This window comes from Diadema setosum, chromosome 6 (genome assembly GCF_964275005.1).
Source record: "Diadema setosum chromosome 6, eeDiaSeto1, whole genome shotgun sequence".
NCBI classification, from domain to species: Eukaryota; Metazoa; Echinodermata; class Echinoidea; order Diadematoida; family Diadematidae; genus Diadema; species Diadema setosum.
In genome coordinates, this window is record NC_092690.1 from 30,159,820 (window position 1) to 30,175,525 (window position 15,706).

A 15,706-nucleotide genomic window follows, 5' to 3' on the forward strand; every position below is an offset into this window, starting at 1 on the left:
CGACGTATAGGTCTTCCTAGCCATATGATGACACACGACAGGCCATCATACCACGAGCCAGCGATAGCGCCCTAAACTAAGCTCTAATTAGCTACTGGCATATAATTTGACGAATGATCTCGCGTGGCCCTACTCGAATAAAGGTGATACCAATAATGATCATAATGGAAATGCCAAGTAGAATCGTGATCTATTTTGCAGACTCTACCGGTGAAACTTACCTGGCTCGGTCAGTGACAGAGATGGGCACCACCTTCAAGTTTAAAATGTCTGATATTGCGAGATTTGTGATCAATATGTGACGTCCTCACAAGTGATCAATAGCATGAGGACGGCGAGGAGGTGGAGGAGGGTACCGTTTCCAAGGATACCAACATCACTTTCAATTGACTACCAGATAAAAACAGACGCGAGTTCAATGAATCATGTTCCTATCATTCGAACCCTTCGATTTTGATGAAGAAGAATGTTGTTTTTCGGCCAGCTGCTGCATTAGAATTCATTTGCAGTTTGGTGAATCTGGGTCTGATAGACATCTTCCCTATCCATGTTGGATGAACGCACCACGTCCAGAAAATCGCTCAAAACATTATTCCGCGCCTGCGCATTTCGCAGCACAATGCAGAAGACGAGGATAAAGGTAATGTAATACACCAGTCAAACATTTTGAAGGCATTTGCGATATCGCGTATACATACGGATACTAACTGAATCCTTTGTGTTATTAATGAACATTGCTCCGTTTGTTATTATCTTCGTTTGTGTTGCATTGCCTCTGCCTTGATGCTTAAAACATTGTGTTTTTAACCCATGGATAGCTATACATGCAACATGGTATTGACATGGTTCTCACTACATTGGGGAGCTAAACTCGTCTCGCATAGAAAGAACAATATTTCTAATAGTATTTGTAAAATGTCTCAAATGATATAAGTTGTATTCGGAGGATTAGGATAGTCGAACAATTTCTTATATTAAACCACTGGAGAGATTAAATCTCACCATGGTTTTACCTGTAATACATTGATCACTGCGGTACATCTCGGGGAGACTATGCAAAAACATACCGGTAAAAGATACAGAAACTTCAGAATATTAAAGAATGTGCGAACATTTTTTTTTTTTTTTAATGAGAACTTCCTTGCATCCCAGCACAAAATTTTGCTGCCCTAAAATGCCAATGAATGGAAGAGCGTGTCAAAGAGTCTTACTATTTTTCTACTAACAGAATTTAACTTGATTACTATGACCTTTTTGGAACCAGTAATAAAATCTTTGCTAGAGAACGCGATATTAGATAAACTCCTATCCAAGTATCCCGTCAAACGACTGAATATAGACAGAAGGTCATTAAAATATGATTGCCCCTCCTCGTACAATGTACTTCCTTGTATTGTTCAGAGTTACACGTCCCTCCATACTTTCAAAAACAAAGCAGTATTTCGGACTTTGAATGGAAAGGAAATGACCACGTTTGTGTGCGTGTTTCAATGCATGAAGATGCGTTTGAATACCATCTTGTTTTCCCTTTTATTTTGGCTGGTTGAGTGTATGCAGATATTTGACTCCATGTGAAATATGTGTTGCGTTTGTAGCATGCGATGAATCATCACTACTGTTTTTTTTTTCATTATTTTTGTTGTTGTTATTATTATTATTATTATTATTATCATCATCATCATTGGTATTATTTTCATTAATTTTTAAACTATTATTATCATCATCATCTTTACTTTATTGTAGCTAAAATCGCAAGCTCTCGAAGAAAGTAAATTGTTTTGATGGTGCTAACAAAACTCAGCCCTATAGTTGACGTCACAAAAACAATGGTACAAACATTTCTTTTTCACTTTCACTAACGAGGATTTGCCCTCCTTTTTTATGGATATAGGTATAGCTGTTTATGACTCAATGATTGTTCATTTCAGCCGCTAGTGAATGCAGCTGATAACGCATCCCCTTCCAGCCAACGTGACGACAATACTGGTACAATATGGTGGCTACAGTAGGCCTAATGAAACCGATGAATCGATGAATCAGCTGAGAACACCCGTATGCTGCAAAAAAAAAAAATGCAACCGAGTTTAAACCACTTAATAGGGAAAGTGTGTATATTTTTTTTTTGTTTTTTACTTATTTCTCACTTTTTTATTTATTTATTTATTTATTTATTTATTCATCCATCTATCTATCCATTTTTATCTATCCATCTATCTATCTATCTATCTATCTATCTATCTATCTATCTATCTATCTATTTATCTATCCATCTATCTATTCATTTATTCACAACGTCTTTTAAAAGGGACATTCCGTTCAGTTCTACTGAATTTTCTGTACAACTACATTCGCAAAGGGAACTAAAATGGGTACCAGTGTACACAAGTACACAAATCACTCGATACAGCAACACGGTTTCAGATAAACAACAAAAACAAAAGAAAAAAAACATCATTTTTCTATCGTGCTTGGCAAACTAAGATCATGTAGTAATGGTAGGCAGTGTTTTGTGAAAAGTTTAAGTCTTGGTCTACAGTGGATCACGGGCCACTAAAGTCGTCGCAGCCATCTCTTTGAGGTACAATGTAGACCGCATCGAAGACAACGCCCTCTGCTGACGCCGTGGTACTCCAGTGTCGCCGATTCAGGTCAGGCAGGTCGACTTCTCCACTTGTATCGGAAGCGAGGGAGAAGGGAGATCGCTGGACCCCAGGTAGCAAAAGGATTGCTACGACATGAAAGACTGTGTGGTAAGTACATTCTCTTTTGTCGTGTTTTATGTATGTATTTTTATGCGTGTGTGTGTGTGGGAGTATATCTGTTAAATACACCGTACGACTTTTAAGTCATTGTCAAGCAGGCTGCTTATGTCATCCTATAGTTGACTTAATTAATGCCAGGTTGTTAATGTTTGACTGTCAGTTTTATAACACTGCTATTGCTTGTTTGCTTTGGCAAAGTAAAAATCAAAAGATAAGTAATAGTGGGCTGCTGGTAAGAACATTTTTATTTTGATGACAATTTGCCAGTCTGTAATAGTGGAGACGAAAAACTATTAACACACTATATCGTACTCTGCTATGGGACAATAAATTTACCTACCCCCAGTTTATCAATCAAATGATAATGTACATACATTGTAGTATCACAATATCAAAATCAACTGGGAAAGAGAACACTGAATGATGTTGTGTCAGAGAGGGATTTCCAGTACGTTTACATAATTTACATCAGCACAAGCAATGTTCATTGATTGAAAGCCAAGCACACAGTGTACCAAATTAAACGCTTCCATCATTACCTACTTTGTTGCCATGGCAACTGTCTTTTTTTTTTCAGCCATAGCCAGTACATTTAAAACATACATGTACGTATATTGTACATTGCCAGACTTGGATCTTTGCGTACTTACTTACTTGTGTCATGTTTTGATATGCATGTACTTGTTTTTATTCTTCCAACAAGCAAAATTCTGCAACATCGTTGATATAACAACCACCATGTTTTAGAGGAAATTCGACTTTGGATCAACGAAAGTTATTTTCATGACGAAAGAATGATTGACCTGAAATAAACGTTCTAAGGCGCTTGTATAATGTATCTATATTACGTTATTATGAATATTTGTTAAGGCCCTGCCACACCTTTCAGGGGAAGCCTTGCGTGCTACTTGCGAAGAACAATTTTCACTCCACGGAAGTCCCCGCAGATAAATCGCACATGGCAGTACCTAGCATTTATGTCAACCGTAGTCACCTGGAGTAGCTCACGAAAGTCCTGTCCACCCGCAGCCTGTTTATGCCCTGTCACACCTTTCCGGGCAAAATAGGCGGGCTTGTTGCGTGTTGCGTGTGGGGATTTTTCAGCACGCAGTTTTTTTTTTTTTTTTTTTTTTTTTTTTTCTCAGACGGACAAGGATTTGGACAGGTATCGCATGCGTCTTACCTGGTTGGACCCGTTCAACTTACGTTCTACTTTTGTGAGACCAGCATGTGAGGCGCAGCGGTGGCGAGTGAAGGCTGACAACATTACTCGGCGTAGGAATTCCTCTAAAGGAATGGCAGAAGTCCCACAGAATGTCATTATCTCGACTGTATACGGGGACTGCGAAGTACCTGCGTGGGAGTTGCCTGCAAAGTGCTGCCGCTAAAGGGCCTCCTACTGGCGTTCTGCATGGACCTCTGCGGGCAATCCCGCTTAAAACTCGGCTGCGGGTAAATCGGACTTGCGTGCGCACCCCAGGAAACTACGGGCGAGATACGCGCTAGGTAGTGTCAGATATGCGGACCAACTGCTGGGAGGTCCGGGTAACGATGTTTGTTTGTTTTTTTTTTTCGTTTTTTGTTTTTTTGTTTTTTGTTTTCCTGCAAGTCAACCCGCAAGGCCTCACCAGAAACGGTGCGACGACAAGGCCTTGAGCATGGTTAAAACTCGTTCCGGGTGAGTCGCGGGATCTGCCCGCAGAGGTACACGCAGAACATAAGTAGGAGGCCCTTAGCGGCAGCGGCAGCGACTCGCAGACAACTTCCACTCGCACCAACCCCGTGTAGCTTACCTAGAAAGGTATGACAGGAACTTTAGCATCCGAAATATGTTAATTTATTCCTTTTTATTACATTTTAGTAACATTTCCTTGAAATGTAAACTCTATAAAGCCCCGGTCACATATAAACACGCATCCTCAACGATCTAGACGATGACTTGGGGGAGTTTCGAGACAATTTCACCCTAGGTGGAGCGTCGACTGGCGTTGATGACTGTACACAATGGTATCAACACGGCAGCTACACGGCGGCCACACAGACCATCACGGATTGCTCTAAGACCCCGGATAACGCCGGACGTTTTTGACCCCCAAAAGTTGCCGTGTTGGCCTCCCGGATGTCAAAGGATGCCCAAAGAGTCAACATGGATCTCTTCCCGGATCGATCAGGATCAGATCCGGGGTGATCCGGCATGTCTGTACGACTGGGGATTGAAAGAAATGAAATAGTAAATAACATTTCGAATGTTAACATAATACGTACGTGTACAATTTTGTGAGGTAAGCTTTCGGTGAAATTAATTTCTCGCTTTGTCTTTAAATAGGTAGTAACCAATTGCTTTGTGAGTTTATTCATCACGCTGATTTGCCGTTTCATTTTTTTTTCAAGTGTATGTATTAAAAATTGTTGCCTTGGCAACGGTAGAAGATACTAGAATAATAACTTGGTCATTTATTGCTATTGACTGAGTAATTGCTTATCGAAGATATTCAAATTTTGAAGGTCTCGGTATCTAAATCTTCATGACTTGTGTGCAGAATTTATGCCTCAAGAAAATTCAAACAATTGGTCTAATAGATTGAGCTATGCCGTTGGACTATTACCTCTGGTAAACAGATGACTCTTAAACATAATATGAATAATCTTGAATACAAAAGTACAAAAACTTAATTTCTAATAGAAATTTGGTAGAGAGGTTTTTGGCCCTTTTAAAAGAAAATCCTTCATATATGAATAGAAACGACACAATTTATGAAACATAGTAAAAATACCTTTGAATGTAAAAGTACAACACCTATATACATAAACATAAATACTAATAAAACTATATTCGTATATCACACAAACACACACTATTCACTGTTGGTGCGTGACATGTCCCGATGTGTGTGTCTGTTTGTATGTGTGAATATGTGCAAATATACATAAACATAATATATTCAGATGACAAGGTACAAAGAGCAAAAGTTTCACGTATACAAATTTTCGACTCTTATCGTAGACTCCTACTCTAAAGGTCAAAGAACACGACGACATGATGGTCTTAATGCCTCTCAGTGCAGTTATAATGCTCATGTAACTGATTAAAATCATATGTCGTACACGCAACCAGGTCGCTTTGCTGCTTCGCGGTAAAAGGAGTTGATATCACCGACCACGCTGACATAATGATGCCACAAACCTTGCCCAATATTCCCCAATATTGTAGTTAAATCTGGACCTACCTAAAAGTAGCAATAATGGAGTCTACAATAATTACGTTTCTGGTCATCGTAGCAGCTATGAACCACGGTAAGTAGGCAAGACATGGCGTTTCACAACACATTTTTTTTTTTTTTTGTGATAACCGCCATTTTGGAAATGTATTAGCATGTGCAGATGAAGTTTCGCATGCTATTTGGTGGTCGTTGCTTTAATTGTATACAATGTAGTACCCAGCATTTGTCTTTGATTCTCACCATGTACTCTTCTCTCCAGTCGCATGCAACTTGTCTCCTGGCACCAAACTGTGAAGATGTTTTCAATGTCAATTCGGGCATAAAAATTGCAGTTGGTAAATTCACACACACACACACACACACACAAACAAACAAACACACGCACAAGCAAAATGCACACTCTGAGACATCCCGTTGTCCGTGTTCTTGCGAATGCCTTGCTGCAGAAGATAAAAAGAAGTTCAGATGAATTAAGCAATTTTGTTTAATCTTGATATTGACATATACATATATTTACAATGTAGATCTCTGTTCTAAATTCTGCGTATGTGTAGGTCGCCTCTGTTCTTGAATTATTTGTTATGCATAAATTAAGATTTCATCAGTCTCCTCGGGAAGTAATCTCTCGAAAGTATGACAGTTAGTACAACCAAAGAACACACGCATTCAATTTTTCACCTTTTGTGATCACTCTTGTCTCTCGAAATGAGAAAGTTAGACATGCAAATGCCTTTTATATGACACTAAATCGTCACCATTAAAACAAGGACTTTCACCAAACTATTGACCATGTTACATATACAATAGGCTTCAGTGCTCTCTATGCAATTCTTAACCATGCACTTCCTGATTGAAATGAAAAAAGTTTTTTTTTTTTTTTTTGATAAAGATTAAGAAAAGGCTAAAAGAAAAAAAAAACACACCAAGGAACTCTATAAGACGCCGTTTTTCCCACTTTGTAGCTGTAGGTGCTTGTAGCAAAACTTTCTGCTAAAACTGGAATATGAAAAAAAAAATGCATTCCTGCGGTGGCAGTGCATGATGGGATGTACCCATATTCCCAACCATGGGAAATTAGCCCTTTCTCATTTTTGCAAAATGCAAGATCAATTTAGCCAGGAATGCTTTTGACCTATAAGGATATGTAGTCAGAATCTCGTGGTAAACAAGGAAAGGTGTTTCCGACATGTTCTTGCTTCCAGATCATACCTCACTTCGGGTTATCAAACAGAGCAAATGCATTTACTCGTCTCATTCAGCTCATTTGTCTATAAATAACATCACTTCAATGTTCATAGTCGAAGGGTAGGCATAATCATATCTTTATTAGGCCCAACTTTGAAATGTTATATCAAGTGATTATAAGTTATAAATAGTCTTCGGTGAATATCGAATACATGTTAATTTTTGTTGCAGGCCATGTGAAATCCGATACTGTACCAGAAGGTGTCGTGTGGACTCAACCTCAAGCTGCTTTTTGGGAAGGACAAGACATGAGTACCATTCCTTGTAGGTTTCAGGGGAGCCCATCGGTGCTCTCATGGATGAAAGGTAAAGTCGAGTCGTGGTTGATAATCTTACTACGATCTGATGGGCTCTTCTTGCATTTTCCTTATGTGTTTCCTAATGTTTAATTTCTCTCGTTCTATTTCGTTTCGTGTGCCCTCTCTTATCTTTCGTTATCTTCATCTATACTTGTAATTACATTAGAGGCGCATTAATGATCAATGCTTTCATGAAAACAAATATATACAAAGTACATTATTGTACCCATATCTGACATAATTCTACACATGCAATTTGCAAGCCATACGAAACGGAAGCTTTGGGTAGAAATAACTAAATATCCTGTTTTAACAACATTCTTAATGTGGGCTCCGCCCTTACATTGAAGTTGTTTGCTCAAGATTTGTCGTGCTTCAGAGTAACTAACAGGGCATTCAGACGCAAAAAATTTATACTAGAACGGTATAGCTATACCAAAACGGTATAGCTATACGATGAATTTGTACGTCTGAACGCTGACTAACGAAACGACGTATAACGAAACGACGTATAGCGAAACGACGGTCAGAGCATCGTTTCGAACTAGAACTCGATAACGGATCAGCATTCCATCGTGTGCATTGTGCGTCTGAACGTATGGCGACCATAGAACGGTATAACTGGGCGGGGCTTAATGGGAGCGAGCACGAAAGGTGACCTTGTACCTGTCACTCATGACCATAACAACATGCGCAGTGAGAAACTGCACATCTATACGACGTTTTTCCGGAATGGTCGAAATTAGCGTCTGAACGGTCTATCGGCTATACGATGATTCTTTATACGTCGTTTCTTTATCGAGTTTTGGTATAAACTGGCTTGCGTCTGAAAAGGGGGTATATCCTACAGGATATCCTCCATAACGAGGAATGTGGAGAGGACACACCAGGTAATCAAAACATCTGGCCCGGTTATAAAGTGGCTTCCACAATTGCAACTTCTCACTGACAAACGCAAATAATTTTATTGTTCCATAATTACTGCTCTGACAGGTCTGGAAAAGCAATATATTACTGTCAATTACATCTTTGTAATGTATATTAATGACAAACTTCACACAATGCAGCAGCAAAATCAGATACATCCATTCTATAGAGTCATTGCAATTCTATATGAATTCAGCGGGGATAACTCATTCTCTCCATGCTTTTTTTTTCTCTCTCTCTCTTCCCCTAATTACATCTTTCACAGGTGAATCTGTTGATACGGCAGAGGCTTTGATAACATGGTCTAATGGAGGGAAGAATGGTGCTGGGATCGACGAAGGTTCTTTTGACCTAACTCATGATTACAGCCTTGTGCTCAAACGTGTCGATCTGGGCACCACCGGCAAGTACATTTGTCGTATCTTGAACAATAAGGGCATAACCATCCACAACAACACTCTTGTCACTGTTCATGGTAAGTGCCATCAAAAGTAACAAGTAAGAACATTAAGCTGCAGAAATGTATATTTCATAAACTGACTTCTGAAAGATCTTCACATTTATTGCTTGCTTGTCTATTTCTGATTGTCCCCATCTATCTGTATTATGTTAATAATCCGTCATGATGTTACGTGTTACCAATTTCATTTAATGACATGATAGCTTATATATCTTTGTAGTGTTATTTTGATCAGTAGATAGAATGACAACTTTGTCTTGTTATGTTGTCTTTATGTAATAATGTGCCTTTACACTACGTATTCAAGCAGTGTTATCTTACTATTGCTCAGAATTATCATATCACGCCATGTCCTCATAAGCAATCCTGCGCATGTGTCAGACATCCAGATAGCTCTTTGCCACTACAAAGTAAAAAAAAAAAAACCAAAACAAAACAAAAAATAAGAATATGACAAAAACAAGTGCAGTGGTTAAAATCTTGTCTCTCTCTCCATCCCTCCCCCCCCCCATCTGTGTCATTCTTTCTCTTGATGATTTATCATTACACATCCAGTTTTGAATGAAAATTGAAGGTTTCATTCGAGATCTTGATATTTGATATGTATATTTGAGCACTGTGATATATGGATATTCGCAGTAAATCTGCCAGGTATTGAAAGTACATTGAAAGAATGTTGTAACAATAGCATTATTTTCTCTATAAGGGGCGTACAGATATGGATTACGTATGTTTCCTCGGTCTATAAGTGACTAGGGATTCAACGTATATGACTGTCATAGCAGATTGGGTGTGCGGAGATAATCTTCTGTCGTTGCTGGAAGTATGAAGCATACTAGTAGTTTTGGGGATAGGTTTGGCTCTTTATTATTGAGTTTGATTTGAGTTTTAATATAATAAAAATGAGGCTATTACATAATATTTTTGAAATGGTGAAAATGATAGCTGATTTGACTGACTCCCCTGATATCTTTAAGCAGTTTATTCAAAATTTTGTGTGGAGGATTTGTATATTTTATCGTTTCTCTCTTCTTTTATGTGTTAAAAAAGTTATCAGTTGTAAGCCGATAGTAAAGTAAAAGGTAGATAAGTATACTGTTAATTTATATAGTATTTGAGTAGTTGATTTGAAATTTAGATAGATTTATTATCATTGTCAATGGGGCACATGTTATGTTATGTATCATATACATCAATTATACATGTGCGTATACAACTGCACGTCTACACTGTATTTGTATCATTTGATACTCTAAAACAATTGTTTTTTTTTCTGCTGTAATTATTTATATGTAACTAGTTGTTGATGGAAAATTGAATTTGGAAGAGAATTGTATTCGTAGTTGTATATGTAATAAGGCTCATTCTTTTTTTTTTTTTTTTGATAGACTGCTTAATATGAATGACTATTGTATCGTATTGTTTTGTTTCGGTTGTATGTGACAATAGGTATTATGTATTTACATCAAGAACAAGCAATTCAGCCTGTGGGCTGCTATGTATTTCCGATTTTATGAATTAAACCAATATCTATCTATCTATCTATCTATCTGTCAAATTAGCATGTTGGCTGTTATTGGTTGCATAAAATGTCAGTGACAATCTGAGATGTGATGCAAGATATTTCGATACAATGACACGTTCAAGAAATCTAGATCGAAGATTGTTGCTACAGATTAACGATGCAGACACGCAAGAATGGAAATTCGTTCTTTGCATTGCGCTGTTAGTTAAAAAGGAAAAAAAAAAAAACTTTCGCCACACATGCTGTTCAGTTTCGTATCGGATTCCTGCCGATTAGTTACAAAATGAATAATATTGAATTGGTTTTATATCCGTTTTTCAGCAGGAAAAAACAATGTATGCTAATATACAGTAAAAAAATGTAACACTTTCGTTTTCTCCGTATGAAACCACAAGAATTTCAAATGCAGACAACACAAAGAATGACAGTTTGGAAGGGGGAGAGAGCTTCACTGCCATGCGAGCTTCCTTACACACCTCATCGGGCCCAGTGGGTTAATGGATCCAATAGGGAGGTGGTAGCGAGTTTTACGAACGGTACCTTCAACCCCCCGTCTGACGGAGATGGAAGACTCAGCATGGATGATGATTTCAGCCTGATTATACGCGAAGTCAATGTTCTGGATGAAGCAACACTTAAGTGTGAAATTTTTACGTATGACTCCAGGAGTTGGGGAAACTTTACGGAGCTTACTGTGAATGGTACGTACTTGCTCTGAAATACATATTGTGTGAAATTAATTCGAAAGATTTATTTTAACTTCATCTAATCTCTCAATCCACGTATATAAACTAACAATATGAGATAAGCACTTGGAATGTAGGCATATTTGCAGGTTATAATATAACCTGCAAATATATTATGACAGAAAGAAACAATTGTGTCAAGAGCAGCTCTTAAATAGTTTATAACCAAGATTCTGATAACTTTCAGGAAGAAAGCACACAAAGTCACACGTTTCATATAATATGCGCACTTATGTGAAGAACAACGACGTGGTACCGATACTGTTTCACGGCTTCCTTGGACAAAATTTGTTTTACCGTTGGATTTCAATCAAATTCATCAAATGGTTATTTAAATTCAACGATAACTCGTTTATCGTGCCATTCGGTCAGTCAGATGACTACAAATTAATTGCAAGGAATTCCATTTTGATCACAATTGGTAGTTGAGCGATCAAAAGTGTTCATATGAAAAAGACTTTACCTAATGTGCGGGGCAATTTAAAGAATGTACAATACACTTGACCATAAAGTATGGATGACGAGCATGCATTAAGTAAAAAAAGCTGAATACAATAAACATAACTTTGTTTTAATTCTGTCAACCTCTTGATTTTTTTTCTTCCTTTTTTTGTAGATTTGCAGGAACAATCTTTTTGTAAAATTATGCGCGATTTTTGAGCATGTCTAAACCGATCAATTACACAATTAAAGGGTATTTAAATGACACTATAGGGATCAAGTTCGACAAGAGCGATCTTGGGAATGTTTACAAACAGATGAGACTTAGGCTAGATTCGACTTGAGGAGAAGAATGATTTACAAGCATTGTCAGTAATAGGATTTTCATACGTCCTCCCATGTAGACTCTCTCTTTGAAAAGAACCATGCATATTTAATTGCGATAGCAGCTTTTTCTTATATGCATTCTCTTCAATGAATTTGAAAAGTGGAAAAGAGAGAAATATTGTGAATGGAAGAATGTGAAATATGACTACAAAATACCTTGCTAACTGCGTCAAATTGACCGGGGCAAGGTTCAATTTTCGCGCTAAGTTGTTGACTTGAGAGGCATACGAAGAATATGATTGTTTTGTTTTTTTCTATTGTTCGAAACATATAAATCAATTGGAGGTTTCCATTTGATCGTGAAATCCTATTGTGTCACAGTTTTTACACAGGGAGAGAAAAACAAACAAGTATTTGCGTGGTCTAGTTATTACGAGGACCCGCCATTCTGAAGATGTGTAAACCCGAACACGCAGAATCCGTATGCCTGGGAACTCCTTAATCCGAGAGTCAGATAGTATTCATCAACTCGAATAATCATTTGTCGCATTCAAAACGAAATTCAGTCATAGGTCCAAAATGTATTATTCCGACCGTTTGTTATTTCTCCGAAATTTGAATTAGGTATGTATGTCCCGGGTGACATGAGGATCGTTAATGGGCAATATCGAATAGGGTACGTCAATTCGAAAAGTGAGAAAAAAAAATATATAATATGTATGCCATACATACTTACAATATAAATATATGAAGGGTTTCTTCGCAAAAACCGATAAGTCCATTTTTGACGATTTTGAAGTACGGTCTCTGTCATAAAATACAAAATAATACCTTTTAAATGATATACTGGTCACTACATATAAAGTTACATATTTGAAGTTATTGTCAAAAGAAACAAAACATTTCTTATTATTCTCCTTGTTTTTCTTGACCTTTAATCGCAAATATCTCCATTTGGAAAACATGGACTTATCGGTTTTTGCAAACAAACTCTTCATATATGATATACATTATATAACATATAACATAAGATATATATATTTTTTGTTTCTTTTTTTTTTAATTGCGAAATTTTTAGCTAATTGCGAAATAAAAACAACGTTTTTTATACTCATTCCCTGATCTTTGTTGATTCACCACCTCACAGCTTACGGGGACGGCCCAAGCTTTGATGACTGTAAGGGACTAGGGTACTGCAGGAAAGAAGTGAATGTCCGAGAATTTCACCTCACGTGCATAGTACGCGGGGTAAAGCCAGATGTTACATTGACATTGACAGTAGCCGGGAACTCAAAACTACGGCTCCTCCCAGCGTCCTCCAAGAGACGGGAAGATGGTACCAACGACCAAATTCTCTATGCGAACGTTTCAGTTGACCTCGATAGAAACAGCGAAACATTTACGTGCACTGCCAATGGAGAAGCTCTTCACGGGATAGCCAGTGCAACGATAACTGTGGAAGTGATGTCGGGTAAAATATAACAACCTTTATACATTATTTAGAAGTTAAACCATTTTGATGTGGATATTCGCTTTTAATATTAAATACAAGTCTGTGGAAGAGGACAAGAATGATTATCAGTGCTGATAAATGAAATAAAATAAAACATAAAAGTAAAAATGACATCGAACAAGATCAGGGTTATAGGAGAAAGGGTAGGGGATAAAGACATCATGTTTCATATTTTCCCTTCGGTTTTATCATGTCTATTTTCCTCCTCTTTTTTTTTTTCTTTTTATTTGCAATTAAATTTCTGTCTCACTCCCCTCGCATTCCAGCTAAAAAAAAGGAGGAAAAATTCCCTCCTCGAAAGAGCACAGTTTCTCACGGAGTGTTCTTAATGCATTCACATGGTCAAACATTAAAAAAAAAAAACGCTAAAATTCAAGAGTGTGACGATGATCCCAGAAGAACCATCCGCGTGATGATCATCCGTGGTGTGATCCTTGAAAGTGTACAGATGGCTAAAGTCTCAAAGTCGCATAAGTTGTTCCTAGATTTGGCACACTAGCTCAGAAGAAATATTTTATTCTTTGTATGAAATTGAACTCCTGTCATTGCCCAAGTACACAACCATGAGTCTTGAGGATGAAAAGGGTTCGTGTTGTTATTTCTTATCTATATCAATGATATCATCAGTGCTACATCATTGTTTACTTACTCACTGTTTGCTGATGATACAAGTCTTCTCTCCTCCCACAAGGATGCGTACAGTTTAATATCTTCAGCAAATGAAGAACTTAACAAACTTTATCGTTGGTTTTGTTGTGATAAATTGTCACTTAATCTTCAGAAGACACAATGTGTTATTTTCAGAACAAGGAATAAGAGGATACCTGTAAACACTCCTTCTCTCATTATTGGTGGACATCAGGTAGCTACAAGCGAAAATGTATTATTCCTTGGTATTACTATCAATGAATTTCTGTCATGGAAGCAACACATACTAAATGTATGTTCCAAAGCTTCTCGGGGTGTTGGTGTGGTGCATAAGCTAAAATTTATTGTTCCTAAAAGTGTCTTGACTACACTGTATAATAGCATCATAATGCCTCACTTGATGTATTGTAATGTTGCCTGGGGTAATACTTATAACAGCCATCTTCATAAATTGTTTATTGTACAAAAAAGAGCTATCAGGCTAATAACAAGCTCACACTTTACTAGGCCAAGTGCCCCCCAGTTCTTACAGCTGTGTTGTTTACCTCTAAACGAGTTAGTGTCTTTTAACTCATTGGCATTCATGTACAAGCTTCACATGTCCAGTTCTCCCTCCTTATTTCTGGATTTGTTCGTCAAAAACTCAGTTGTTCATTCCCATAATACACGTCAGAAAAACCTTCTGCATCTACCTCGTGTAGCTACCAGTATTGCCCTAAATTCTTTTTATGTGTCTTGCATAAAAGAATGGAACATGTTACCCTCAGATGTTAAAGATAGTACCACTTTTTCCAGATTTAAAGTGTTGGCTCGGAAGTATTTGCTTCATCGATATTCTCAGTCTCATTGATGCTGCTCCTTTTAAATTCTACATACATGACTTTATCTCAGCGCTTTCCATTTGAGTAACATAGTCAAATGCCAATTATGTTTTGCTTTAAAATTCCATAGGTAGTGTGTGTGTGTGTGTGTGTGTGTGAGGGATTGAGGAATTCCAGTAGAATTATTCTATGGCTTTAATGTTTGTATGTAGTAGTGAGTTGTTATATTACATGTCTTAACTTGACTTTCCAGGGGTTCTTATTATACAAGCTTGCTTTTCTAAGACCCCTCCACTTTACATCTATATGCATCTACATGCATTGTCAATTTATATTCAATTCTGCAAATTGTTTTAATTGCATATATTCAACAATGTATTCCTTGTTACATATTATTGTTCTTATGTAATTTTTGTATTGTGGAAACTTTGAATAAACTTGAAACTTGAATTAACATTCTGCTCAAACACTGAGAGAGTAGCTGACATCAGCGCTTCTCACGACGCCTGAGGTTGCGGCCAACATGCTCTTTGGTGAAAGCATTATGAAACATTCATTCCTATATGCATGTTATCTTTGTTTATCTATAGTGCAAATTTTTATGAAACTTATATCAATCTGCTAGTGTGATTCTACTCTTATCAAAGTCCATTTGAATTATAATGTTGAATCCGAATAATTATTCCCAGCTCCACGGAAGGCCAGCGATGCCAAATTGGAACCTCGTTTGTTCTTCGATGAGATAATTAATTGAGAAATTCATTGATTGAT

General features: G+C 37.4%; 1 protein-coding gene across 1 annotated transcript; it reads left to right on the plus strand.

Annotated features, from left to right (window-relative positions):
• The first annotated feature begins 6,004 nt into the window (after positions 1–6,004).
• LOC140229711 (uncharacterized) lies at positions 6,005–13,435 on the plus strand. Its single transcript, XM_072309952.1, has 5 exons — positions 6,005–6,056; positions 7,400–7,534; positions 8,720–8,929; positions 10,835–11,140; positions 13,101–13,435. Exons 1-5 carry the CDS (start codon positions 6,005–6,007, stop codon positions 13,433–13,435), a joined length of 1,038 nt encoding a protein of 345 aa, XP_072166053.1.
• Positions 13,436–15,706: the final 2,271 nt, after the last annotated feature.